This window comes from Varanus komodoensis, unplaced genomic scaffold (assembly GCF_004798865.1).
Source record: "Varanus komodoensis strain SLA01 unplaced genomic scaffold, ASM479886v1 scaffold5, whole genome shotgun sequence".
NCBI lineage: Eukaryota > Metazoa > Chordata > Lepidosauria > Squamata > Varanidae > Varanus > Varanus komodoensis.
The window spans coordinates 53,432,773-53,445,155 of record NW_025336087.1 but is presented as its reverse complement, the minus strand read 5'-3'; the positions used below and the strand labels follow the sequence as shown (position 1 = coordinate 53,445,155).

Sequence of the window (12,383 nt, the reverse complement as noted above, 5' to 3'; positions counted from 1 at the left end):
AGCTGGGAAAAGCATAGGTGTTCCCCATAAATAAGTAAGGGATTTTCATGGAGAACCATTCTGCACAGGTGAGGATGGCACCTTTCCAGCTAGCCCAGCAAGCAAGGCAAGGATGTGGCTTTACAGGCAGAAGCAGACTTGCCATGATTTGCTCTCCTCACAGTGCAGTGCTTTATGTCCCCCGGGGAGGAATAATTAGCCCTTTGCTTTTGTGGGGAAAAAAAAAGCACTGCTCTTAGGGACGCCCTGGCACTGGCCTTCCAGGCCGCACTAGCAGGGACTGCGCAAGAGACTCTGCTGCTCCCCCAGGTCAGCTCACACACTGCTCACTCCAAGCTTGCATGACAAGGACAATGAACATTTTAGCCGGTTCTCACGAATGTCATTCATAAATATTTGCTGCCAGCAATTCTATGCTCCAGTCAGTCAGTCAGTCAAATTCAATTTCCATAAATGATTTAAATTAAGCACGGTTGGTTAATTGATTCCACTTTTTCAAGTCAGAGTGAAGACCAAGAAGTTGAGACCTTACTTCAACCACTAGAAAGCCTCTTATGTCTCATTCTGGTACTCCAGATTTTTCTTGCAAATATTGCTCAGCCAGTTTCACTCCTTTCTTTCCAGTCATAAGGGCTAGAAACTTGCCTTTTTAAACAAAGCTCAGAAAGTAGATATGCGTTGCAGTGTTGTATTCTGCCCGCAGTACCATTGTCCTGTAGTATTTGCACTGCACCTCAGAATACTTGAACCCTGGAAAGCCATCTAGTCTAGTCCCACAGTGGCCAAAGCCAAGCATGTGCTCCCCTACTCAGTAACTGGTACTGAGAGCCCTTTTGCATCTGGTACTGGGAGTAATGCATCGCCTTCATGACTGAAATCCATTGATGCCGTATCCACTATACATTTGCCTAGTAAATACCTGCAGTATCAGGACTCCCTTCGCCCAATACATATGACAGAGAAATAGTACAGCCTTCTTCTGGTGGTTGCTCCTTCTGATTTGCATAGATATTAAAAATAGCAACTGCACTCTCATGCTGCCAAATTGGCCAGTTTATCCTCCAGAGCTGATGACTGAAGAACAGAATGTCATTGTTGAGCAAAGTAGCTTCGGGGCAGTTCTTTACATTATCCCGGTATTGCAGTGTGAATTACAGGGGAAAGTAGAGATATGCCACATAATGACTTCCCTATTACATCCCCTATAAACTGTCGGGGTCAACAAGTCGGGGCGGCTGCACGCCGTGCTTCTGTCGCAAGGATGTCAAAAGCACTCGCTGCACTGTGCATAATCTCTTCAGAGGGTATTAGATTTTATCCATGGCAGCAGGCAAGACGGAAGCCCAGATGGCCATCCAGTTCGTAGGGCCAGGTGGAGAACGGAGTGTGTCAGCAGTCACCAAAGGAGGGTGTGTGCTCTCCGCACAGACATTGGAAATAGTTTTGCCTGTCTAACGCTGATGTGTCTTTGCATCTGAAGGAATTAGGTGGAACGAAATCCCTTTGTAGCCGCTGAAGATATGATCCAAATTTGTTAATATAATCTTGGCGTTCCTTTGCTGACTGCCATAAGTTAGCATCTCATTGAATTACAAGGCAGTTCGTCATATCAGCAGTGTGAGAACAGAGCTGAGTTCCAGACAGCTTTTGTACTAGTTTGCTGCCATCACACAGTTTTTATGGTGTCAGCCTTACAGAACATGTAAGTTATTAAAGCAGGAGAGAGAGATGCATTTTATAGTCTCTTTTTTGGCCTTTCGTAGCATGTAGCACTGGAATTTCTCAAAAGACAGTAGGTGCTAAGTTATTAACCTAAAATACCTCAGGCAGAAGTAGGTGTCACTGATCTCACAGCTGACAAAAATTAGCACACTGCAACACTACCTTTCTGCTGGCGAAGTTGCTAGCAGTGCCAGTACAATGCTACAGTAACATTGTGTTTGGTAGTTTCAGTAATTGCGAGTTTCAGTGACAAATAACTTGCTGGCATCGTAAGCTTTCTGCTCTGTGTCATCTGTCCGTCTTGAGTAAATTGGCTCCATTGAAGCAAAAGGCACTGCTCATACCGCAGAAATGGACTTTGGTTCAAGAACTTCTCAGCAGACTGTTACAAACCGAAAAATGATCAGATGTCTTTTCACAACTATACACATGACTGTAGGATTCGACCGCAAAATGCAGTCATCAGCCAAAATAGGTTCCACTGCTATTTAAAATATTTGAGGTGATCAAGATGAATCTTAGGTCTGCAAGCCTGGAATTTTTCATTGGGCTTTACTGATTGCACAGACTGTAAACAGCCCTTCCCCTGGGGACACCATTGCCAAAGGACGTACCTGCACAGTTTGAAAGATAAGGCAGGTGTAGCAGTGGGATAGGATGAACTAAGATAGCATTTCTATTTTGGCTTGCTATTTTAAGCAACCTATATTTACCTCTGTGTCAAGGCATTTGCTCTTGAGGGGATTTTTTTTTCTTTCCTCCAGGTTCCAAGCAGATTTATCACAATTCCCATAAAGTCTGTGGTTATTCACTGGTTTCATTCTGCAGAATGCACCATTCTAAGATATTGGCATGTGGCAACAGTTCTGCCCCACTCCCCTCCTCTGCTGTGCAATGTTGCGGTTCTTGCTTGCAGGCACGGCACTACCAAGACAAAGTGGGGTGCGTTCAGAAAGTATGGGGCACCAAGAGGGCATGCAGGTTAACATCAGTAGCTCAGTTTGTGTCACATCTGTTAAAGGCCCCCCTACCTACAGACTGACAGTGTGTGAAAACCAGCACAGGCAACTATTGCAGTAAAATCTTTTGGCTTTATGTTGTATTGCATTGCGCACAGACATGTCAAGCAAGGCACTAAACACAAATAATGCATTGTAAATCTGGCATTGAGATCTGCAGTGATTTTATGATAGTCTATTGACTATCAGTTCTGTTGCTGAAGTTGCAGTAAGCACTGCTTTTTCATGACACTCTCAGAAATCAAAAAGGACTGGATGTTTTCATTTTGCTATTTAATAAGAGACTGAACATTGTCTTCTGGGTTAAAGTCTTTCTGAATTTATCTGATCAAGACTAAAAAGAATTGCAGTCCCATTATAGATATCGCAGCCCTTTTACAGTGTTTTACTTTGGAAGTGAGAAATACAAGGGATTTTTAATTAGACAGTAATGCATGTCAGGAAGAACATTCTGTACTTTTGAAAAAACAAGGCTCATTAAGGACTACTCGCCTGTGGTGAGTATAAATTGTCTCCAAGTGACCTGACAATTTTTGTTAATTGATAGGAGGAGGAGAGTGGTCATTGGGTCTTTTTTCCTCCTGTGCCATAAACTTGCTTCATATGATTAGTGCATGTACATGTGGCTTATACAGTTGTGTGTGTGTGTGTGTGTGTGTGTGTGTGTGTGAGAGAGAGAGAGAGAGAGAGAGAGAGAGAGAGAAACTTTCATGGGCTTATTCACAAGGGTGCTTGAATAATAATGACTAATTCCTACTATGTGTCTGCAAAGGAAATTCTTCACTTCTTTTGCTACAGCAAACTGAAAGTATTTTGGCAGTTTCTGAGTGAGAAGCTATAGTACAGCACATTGCGTAACCCTGAACTTTTGGGGTGTGCAAATTCTGGAGCTTTAAACTTGCTGCACTGTCATTTCCATTTGCCATGCATGCAGATATGCCAGAGGAACAGCTACTATGCAGATAAGCCAACTAGCAGGAATTAGAATCCCTGAACAAGCACATTCCAGTTACTGCAAAAAGCCCTTTGCAGCTGATACAGCCATCGAGATAGGTATCCTAAGCAAAGTGATGGGCATATTTGAAATGGCACCAAGAAGGACCTCTGACAAGGCCAAAGATGTTTAACATTTTCTATAAGGAAGATTTGGATTTTGTTGGAAGCCAGGCCAGTGTCTTCCACAATCATCAGACTAGCAAAGCACAGAAGAAAGCAAAATAAAAAGTTCCCACTTAAATAGCTCACAATTTCCTTGTCCTTAGATTCTGTTTTTCCAGGTTCTAAATGTTAGACAGCATCCTCTCCAACGTAGGGAGTAATTTGAGCATCACTGTGGTTAATGAAATTGCACCCTTACGTCAGTGTGAAAGCAAAGAGGAAAGCACAGATTGTGTCCACTGTCATTAGAAATGCTTATTAATGCTTAATAAATGCTACCTTGGCAATTTTTGGTCATTGCAGGGGGTTGGTTTTTTTCATTACAAGTCCCCCCACCTCAGTAAAAAAGTAATAGTTGTGTTTTCTACTTTACTGAATTTCGCATCCATGTGGTTCTTTTGTTAAAGGATGGCCAGTCCCGAACAGTGAGACAGTTCCAGTTCACAGACTGGCCGGAACAAGGAGTGCCAAAGTCAGGAGAAGGGTTTATTGACTTCATAGGCCAAGTTCATAAAACAAAAGAACAGTTCGGACAAGACGGGCCAATCTCAGTTCATTGTAGGTAAGTAAAAGAAACTGATGTGCTACCAGTTTGTTCATCCTTGATTAAAAGCTTGTTTGAAATGGCAACAGTTACAATAATGGTTCCTATGAGATGCTAACATAAAGATATGTGGACACTGTACATGCAGCATTTCCGCAGCTTTTGTGCTTCCTTGCGGATCATAGGAGGTTAGAATGCAAAAGCTGTACGCGTCGGCCTTGTCGCGCCACTTAAGAACCGTTTGAACAAACTGTCAGGCTTCATAGAATGCTGTGTGGACACATAATTCCTTGCATAGCCAGGTGGTGAGGGGTTCGGAAATGGTTGAATGAACTGGGTGTGTCCATCTGGGAGAAGGGAAGGTTATGGGGAGCTATTATAGTAGTTTCCAAATACCAGAAAGGCTATTCTGCAGAAATGGCCATTGCGCTCTATTGCTTCATCATTTCTACTACCTTTCTGTTGCTCTTGACTAGAACAAATGGGTAGAAATGGCAAGGGAGCAGATTTTGCCAAAATATTAGGAGATGCATCCCAGTGATGGGAGTTACCTGGCACTGGAAGAGGCTGCCACAGGAGGTGATGAGTTCTTCACTGAAGATGCTTAAGAGCGATGTTTTAGGATACTGGAGTTGGTTTCTGCATTGCAAATCTGCCACTCAGCTGAAAGTTGGAGATGTCTTCCAGAGTTCTTTCCAAGGCTATGATCCTATCATATGTAGAGAGATGATAATCCAATGACTGGATAATGGATGTTGTTTATATTTTTCATTTTGATTTTGATTGCTTTGGGACAGTTTGAGCATATTACAATATCTACCAAATAGCTAAGCCTACCTTCTATTTTCTCTTATTTAATCACTTGCCTTCTAAATCCCAATATGGATTACAATTTTAATTTCACAAAGGTGTACTTGACTGTGTGTTTTCTGTAATAAAAACCCACTCCCTGCAGGTGGAACCCATACCTCATCAGAAAAGAATTAAAAGGCAAAACATTATAAGCAACAGAAAAACCAGTGGAGGTTCTTGGGCACGAATGAATGTACCCTTGATCAGCTCTCCCACTGTGGCTCTCAGAGGCAATAAGATGGTTTAAGCACCCATGTTATTTGCACATCACCTTTCCTCATAAGCATGTGATCCAGAGGTCAATGATACCCAAAGGAAGTCGGTTCATCAAGCTAGATCATTCCATTCCATCCTGTCCTGGCTGTGTATCAAACAGAGTGACAGGCATCACGTCAGAGGCCCTCCATTGTTAGAAACAATATCAGGAAAACTTGGAGATAGTGACATAAATTTGCAGGAATAGGAACAGGTGGGAGAATTTAGGGCAGACTCACAAGCAGCAGATATGAAGAGAGATGCAGTAAACACTTCCTCTTCTGCTCTCTTCAGATTACAAAAGCTCTGCTAAACCTCAGGAAGGAGTGTAAGCATTCTTGGGCTCAGTTGGAAATGTAGCATTGGCTGGGAATGATGAAAATTGCTGTCCAACACATCTGGAAGGTTTCAGATTGGGGGTGGCTGGAGTACTTCTTTGGAACTTTATATTTCAGCTTGTGTATCTGGACTGGTCATTGTATTCATTGCCAGGGTCCAGTCTTGCCAGTGCTGCTTAGTGCTTCATGTTTCCCCTTTTGGACAAAACAACAACAACCATATTTCCCATTCCCAGATATAACTAGGTAGGGATAAATGTAAATACTGCCCCTTTGAAACCAGCTGATTCAGAGTCAGGTGCATTGGGCAGCACTTCTGTCGTGCATCAACCCAATGGATTGGATTTGGCTTTTGGATTCCTCTGGCTTGCAAGTGGGGATGAGCCTTATCAGTGGCACCCAAATAAGCTGCACGAATAACCAGGCTCCTCTTGGAGCCTGGGGCAGCATACAAGTGTAAGAAAGAGTGAGTGAGTGAGTGAGTGAGTGAGTGAGTGAGTGAGTGAGTGGGTTAGCCATACTAGAAAAGTGACATTTTATTGATGTATTAATTCAGTTCACCTTTGACTTAAGATTGATTAAAGCTTCTCTTTCTGACTCTCTTTCTTTGAAAATATGTCATACTGTTTATATTTCCTTGCCTGGCAGAAGCACACTATAGATTTTTATGTAGAGTTTATCAAAGTATTACATAGTAAATTAACATTTGAAACTTTTGAGATCTCCTATGTTATTCAGTGTTCATTACTATCTGCCCGTTACGCCCTGCAGTCTTCAAAAAACCACCTGGTGAATTAATTTTATCATCTTTTATGATGTAAATTTCATATATAAGTGTCTTAAAAGTACTGAACATATGTGAAAGTGTATCAGTTTTCAAGCTTCTTTATAGTAGGGTGAAAAAATGCAGACAACAGACTTTCTTCTTCAGTAAAACTTTCCCAGATATTTAATTGTATAACAAATTGTTCTTATGTTAATAGGATAAACTAATTAAAAGAAGCAGCAAGCATCTGTTCCTAACATTACCCCTATAATTTCAGTAGCTATGGAGTTGGGAAAGGTCATCTTACTTTAGCTACTGACATGGGTAGGACTGAGACAAGAATTGACAGTGCTATGCCTTCTTTTTCTTTTCATTTTGAGCTTATTGGCAGTTTAGCAAAGTCTGTCATGCAGTTTCTACAAACTAGTGTTAAATCACTATTTTAATTTTCAACGTTGTCACACCAAACTTTAAAATGCATCTTCAGACTGTAACATTTTGCCCTGTTAGTCATTCCTACCATTTTTCAGTGTGCAGCCGGCCACACTCCCAGCTTGACAACCTGTTAGGATGGTTTCTCTGTGTTACAGATCTGTGGGTAGCAACCAGTCATGCTAACCTTTTAACAGAAACAAGGAAAAGTACATTTCTCAGATCTGAGTCTCAATTTCTCAAGCTAAATTCCTGTGCAGGGTCATTTTACTGAAAGAATATTGTTCCACTTCCTTATTCTCTTCTGTGTCAGTTGTGCTCACGTGTTACAATGAAATACCTACGGTAGGAGCAGACATGTTTAATAGCACTTGTGATAAGGTTGTTCTGGTTTCCACTACAGCATATGAACCACTCGGTAGTTTGAATACGATGCCCCTTGAAGGGGGCTTCAAGTCCTTTCTGAATATCCAGCATTGCATTTTCTGGGCCATCTGACTGTCAGAAAACATATATTTTGAAATACTACAGTTTCTATATATTGATTGAACATCACTGCATACGCATACACTGTAGCTAAAGTTCAGCAGCCAGCCAATTATGTGCTGCTTTTTCTTTCTTAATTCAACAGTGCGGGTGTTGGAAGGACTGGAGTGTTCATAACCCTGAGTATCGTGTTGGAAAGAATGAGATACGAAGGTGTTGTAGATATCTTCCAGACTGTCAAAATGTTAAGGACGCAGCGGCCAGCCATGGTGCAAACAGAGGTGAGAGAAATAGTAATCTGCATATATGGCCAAAAAATAAGTGATCTATAGTCTTGTGTTATTTCATTAGCTTTGTCGGTATTTTTGTAGTGCAACCAAAATAAATGTTTACCATCAGACTATTCTCTATCTTACTTTTAATCGATTTTAAAAACCACATTTTCCAAAGGAAAAATGCCAAGAATAGCAACAGCATGCCGAGCAGCCAAAATATGCCAGCGTTCCCTTCTATCAACAAAAACAGATTACCAGTCATGGGAAAGTGAAGGCCGTTTCAGAATTATTTAAACCTCTGACAATGTTGCTCCACCTCGGCATAAGATCTTAGCAGCCTAGTTCTCCTGGTCTTAGTGATGTCTTCTGCTGAAATATGCTTGTGGCAGTGAAGCCTTATGGAATGGTAGAATTGGAAGGGGCCGTGAAGGGCCATGCCATGGTCCTTGAAGGATCCCCAAGTTGGCGGAGGGGTGGAAGAGAGAGAGAAGATACTGCATTTCCTTGCTGCCCACTCACTGGGTTGCTAACCACAGAGGGCCATACTTGGCTAGTTGATTGGTTGGCCGTACATGTGTATTTTTTTCTGCACTGTGGGATTATATTTGGTATGGCTAACACAATTCAACTGGGACACCTGTGCATTTTCCTAGTGTATGTTCTCTGTTCTTTAGATTCACTTTCCATGACCTTTGTAAGCCTGTGCAGAGGGAACATTCACACATCACACGAAACCAGCCTGGCTATAAGCCACAGCGGCTCCGTAAACAACCCACAGTGTGCACAAAAGAGGACTGGGCTCACTGTGGGTTGCTTTCCCCTCCCTCTGCCCTGGGGACATGCTGCAAGGACATCTTAGCTCCCCATCCCAGCCAGGATCACAGGCCATTTCTCCTCCGCTGCCTCCCAGCATTGCCCAGCTAGTCGTCCTGAATCCCACAGTCCTGCAAATGCAGCAAACTTTTATTGAGTGTGGCTTGAAGGATCTAGGGGTTGGAATCCATTGGCACCTCTCTTCTTTTGGAGCTCCATCTTCGGCCTCTGAAAGAGAGAGAAGCTTCCCCCTCTACCCACCCTAACTTCCAGGCATGCTGTCCTCAGGCCATGAGATTTTTTGATTTGAGATTTAAATCAAACCACCTTGTGGTCTTGCTAATAGTGATAGGAAGCAACACTTACACAAAAAAACAAGCTGTCTTTTAGTCCTTAAACACTTCATGCCAACCAGCACAGCTTCTCCCTCTTTCTGCATAAACAGACTGGCCAAAATCCTCTTGATGGCCATATCTTGACTGTCAGCCTCACTGGAATCCCCAGCCAGTCTGAATTGAGTTACTTGCCCCAGACCCACTTACCGTGATCCAGAGACAGCCTCCTTCCCTGTCTCTCCTTCAGAATGTCACCCAGAGACTACGGTGCATCTCCTTGTCATCTGCAAAACGAGGCCCCGGGCCCACTGATGCACCCTGCCGCCATTACCGCCTTGCAGAGGGCACACCAAGTACCCCTCGCAGGAGCGCCGTAGTTCTAGGCAGGCAGTTCTTCATGGGTCAGCAGGGCCTTTCAGTTCCTCAGTGCTGAAAGGAGACAGACCGGCGGGGGGCGGGGGAGTCCACGGCTGTTAGGTTTGCAGCAGGGGGCTTTGGGAACTTGCCCGGGAAGGGTTGGCACTGGATTGAGGGGTGGATTGCTTGCCTAGAAATAGGCTGAAAATAGAAAAAGCCTCTTGAAAGCTGTTCACACTCTTTTTAATGAGTCATATAAAATGTTAGCTAATAAATAACCGTGACTTAGAAAGATTTGCAAGTAGTATTATCCAGGCACATGTGTCGGGGAACCAAGATTTTCTACGGGATCCAGGATTTGCTCTTGCTCAGAACTGGAACTCTGGTTAGCACATATTAAGGCCAACCAGGGTAAGAGGCTGACCAGGTAGGAGTTGTGGGTGGCTGGGTGTGTTTGGCCAAGGGGCAGGGGATATGTGCGTCTGTGCTCCTCTTCATCAGTATGAAAAGGTGGCGTGTTCTGCACAAACCAAGCCTATAAGTGGAAAACAAAAAACCTGTCGTTATGTTAACCTCTCTTTTTCTTTCTTCTCTTCAAGGATCAGTATCAGTTCTGCTACCGAGCCGCACTAGAATACCTGGGCAGTTTCGATCACTATGCAACGTAAAAAACCCTGACCTATCCTGGATTTTTAACTGCAGGCCCTTTAAGATCCAGAGGGCCTCTTCTGAGCCATACGGTGTGCTTGAGAAGTACTTCTTAACTCCTAACTAAAGACCAATTAGTGGGAATTATTAAAAGGAAAAAAACTGTTCCAGGTGGACCAACAATTCACAGTTCAATAAACCTATCCAGAAACATTAAAAAAAAAGAATCCTGACTGGATGAGGCATCTGAAGGATTTTATTTTACAGATACCTCAAGGATTTGGCTTGGGTTAAAAGGAAAGGGAAGAAGAAATTCCTGCAAAGAACCTTCATCTTGTTCAGGATTGCATGATAGTGAACTACGCAAATCTTAGGAGTACTGCAATTCAGTGCAAGATGTTTGTCCAAAGGCCAGACCTGGCTTCTCTTAAAGAAAGTGGACCCTTTGCTTCAAAGTCTCCCCTTTCCACCATATTGCTCATAAATAACACTTTGGAGGGTGGGAGGGAAAAGGGCGAATGTTTAAAAAGAAAGTCCTTGATTTAGTTTTTTAGTATTGTAAAGATACTGCTGACCTGTGCTTCATTTTTAACTGTGTAAACTTTTTCCTTTTTTTTAAACAAAGGTTTATCATTCAATGAAGTAAATTTAAAAAAAAAAAAGTTGCATAATTTTTTTTTTTTTTTTTTTTTTGATTTCCAGAATTGTAGATTTTTTTATGCTGTAGAACTGTTACCTGTAATATCTCGCTGTAGAAATGTTAAATAATTTTGAAAATTTGCACATTTTTGTGCAACCCTATATTTATCTCCAGGACCACATTCTCATTTAGATATTGCTTTATCTTTTGATTTTTTTAAATGAAATATAGATCAGTTAATCTACATATGGAAGTTTTGGTTTTGTTTCTTTTGGAATCAACAGGGAAGCGCAAAGTATAAAGCTGCTACTAACACACAGACACACACACACCTTTCTCTATCTATAAATATATTATATCTCTCTGAATGTCTCTCTATCCATCTACAATAATAATGTAGATAGATAGACAGAAATGCACATAAATATAAATAGATGCATATATAGATACACGTATCAGTTCTTCCATGATTTGGATTTATTAAAGCAGTTGGGGGTGGGGGAGGGTGGGATAAAAATGCTACTTTTGGTCCATACAATATTTCTTCACATCTTTGCATTTGTGTTGGAGAGATTTGCTTTGTTTTCCGTTTCCCGGGGAAATGAGGAATGCACATCAGTGATACTTGAAACCTGGTCCTACCCAGACATAGAGGACTGAAATCATGTGTACACACATCAGTCACATCCACACACACACACACACACACACACACACAACCACACTTATCATGTTAAGCTTCCAGTGAAGTTTGGTATTTGTAACACCTTTTAGTGCAATAACAAACCATACTAAATATAGGAAGTGTGCATGTGGGAAAGGTCAGTGCATATCCCCTTTAGGAGGGGAGGATGTTGTAATATAATAGTTGTCGAGATGTTTTAAAAATGTATTCACTCGTATAATTGTCTATAGTATACGGTACGACATTTGCATTGATGCTGTATAATGGGGCAAAGCCAAACTCATTTTGCTCTGTTAAATCAGAACTATTTGGTGGCATACAGCATTCATTAGAAATGCTGGACTTTTTATTTTAATTTTTGCATTTAGAGTGCCTTATATTTGATGCCTATTTTGATAGCATTTCTTCGAGTTTGTTTTATCTGTATCTGCATTAGTTGAATTCATTTTTCTCTGTTGCTCTTTACCCCCTTCTACAATTAAAGTATTATATTTTCAGCACGTGTACAAAGAGGTCTTTTAACAATATGCATTCCTGGTGATTACCCAAGTGTTCAGTGTCAATAAATGTTTATCCAAAGCGCTTGGGTAGTCAGGGGCCCTTTATCTAATGGAACTCCCAGCAGCAGGCAGTGTGTGGTTCCTCCCAGCCTGGCATTGTAACCATTGCATTGTTTTTTAGATGACAGCAGCAGGATTCTCCTAGTACTCATAGGAGCAGCAAATAAAATGGGTTTTGACTCACACTCGTGCATATGTATTTCATTGGAGGCCAAGGCATGTTCACTTTACTCAGGCTAAAAGGCCTCCTGAAATCAGCTGGGTCCTGCAAGTGGACATAGGTCAGACATGTAGATCACAAGAGATTTCTCCTTAAGGACGGCACAAGGCATTGCCTGAGATGCTGTAACGGAAGCCATTTGCTCTTGCATCGGTCTGGGTTAAGCCTGGCACCATGTTAGAACACAAATATCAATGGAATTCTTAGATGTGCTTTAAAATATCACCAAGGAAATGTTTAGCTTCTATTCACTTAGCATTTATTTTTGTCCATGTTTT

The 12,383-nt window shown here is 41.9% G+C and overlaps 1 protein-coding gene and 1 long non-coding RNA gene across 18 annotated transcripts in view; one reads left to right on the top strand and one right to left on the bottom strand.

Annotated features, from left to right (window-relative positions):
* PTPRD (protein tyrosine phosphatase receptor type D) overlaps nucleotides 1-10,893 on the top strand; it is a 530,840-nt gene extending 519,947 nt beyond the window's left edge. For 15 of the 16 annotated variants that reach the window (XM_044445966.1, XM_044445967.1, XM_044445977.1 and 12 more), the window contains 3 exons: nucleotides 4,307-4,461; nucleotides 7,718-7,853; nucleotides 9,952-10,893. In XM_044445966.1, the coding sequence (XP_044301901.1) occupies nucleotides 4,307-4,461; nucleotides 7,718-7,853; nucleotides 9,952-10,020 (360 nt within the window). In that variant the 3' untranslated portion in view covers nucleotides 10,021-10,893. Of the gene's footprint in view, nucleotides 1-3,942; nucleotides 3,954-4,306; nucleotides 4,462-7,717; nucleotides 7,854-9,951 lie in introns of those variants that run through there. The other variant, XR_006416251.1, reaches the window with a different exon arrangement.
* LOC123031257 lies at nucleotides 921-9,409 on the bottom strand. 2 transcript variants are annotated; one of them, XR_006416256.1, is made up of 4 exons: nucleotides 9,203-9,409; nucleotides 4,995-5,152; nucleotides 2,436-2,646; nucleotides 921-2,104 (listed from the first exon to the last, which is right to left on the bottom strand). It is a non-coding gene; the product is annotated as an uncharacterized LOC123031257 (long non-coding RNA). The 2 variants fall into 2 exon arrangements; XR_006416255.1 differs by lacking the exon at nucleotides 921-2,104 and having other exon boundaries at nucleotides 2,112-2,646.
* Nucleotides 10,894-12,383: the final 1,490 nt, after the last annotated feature.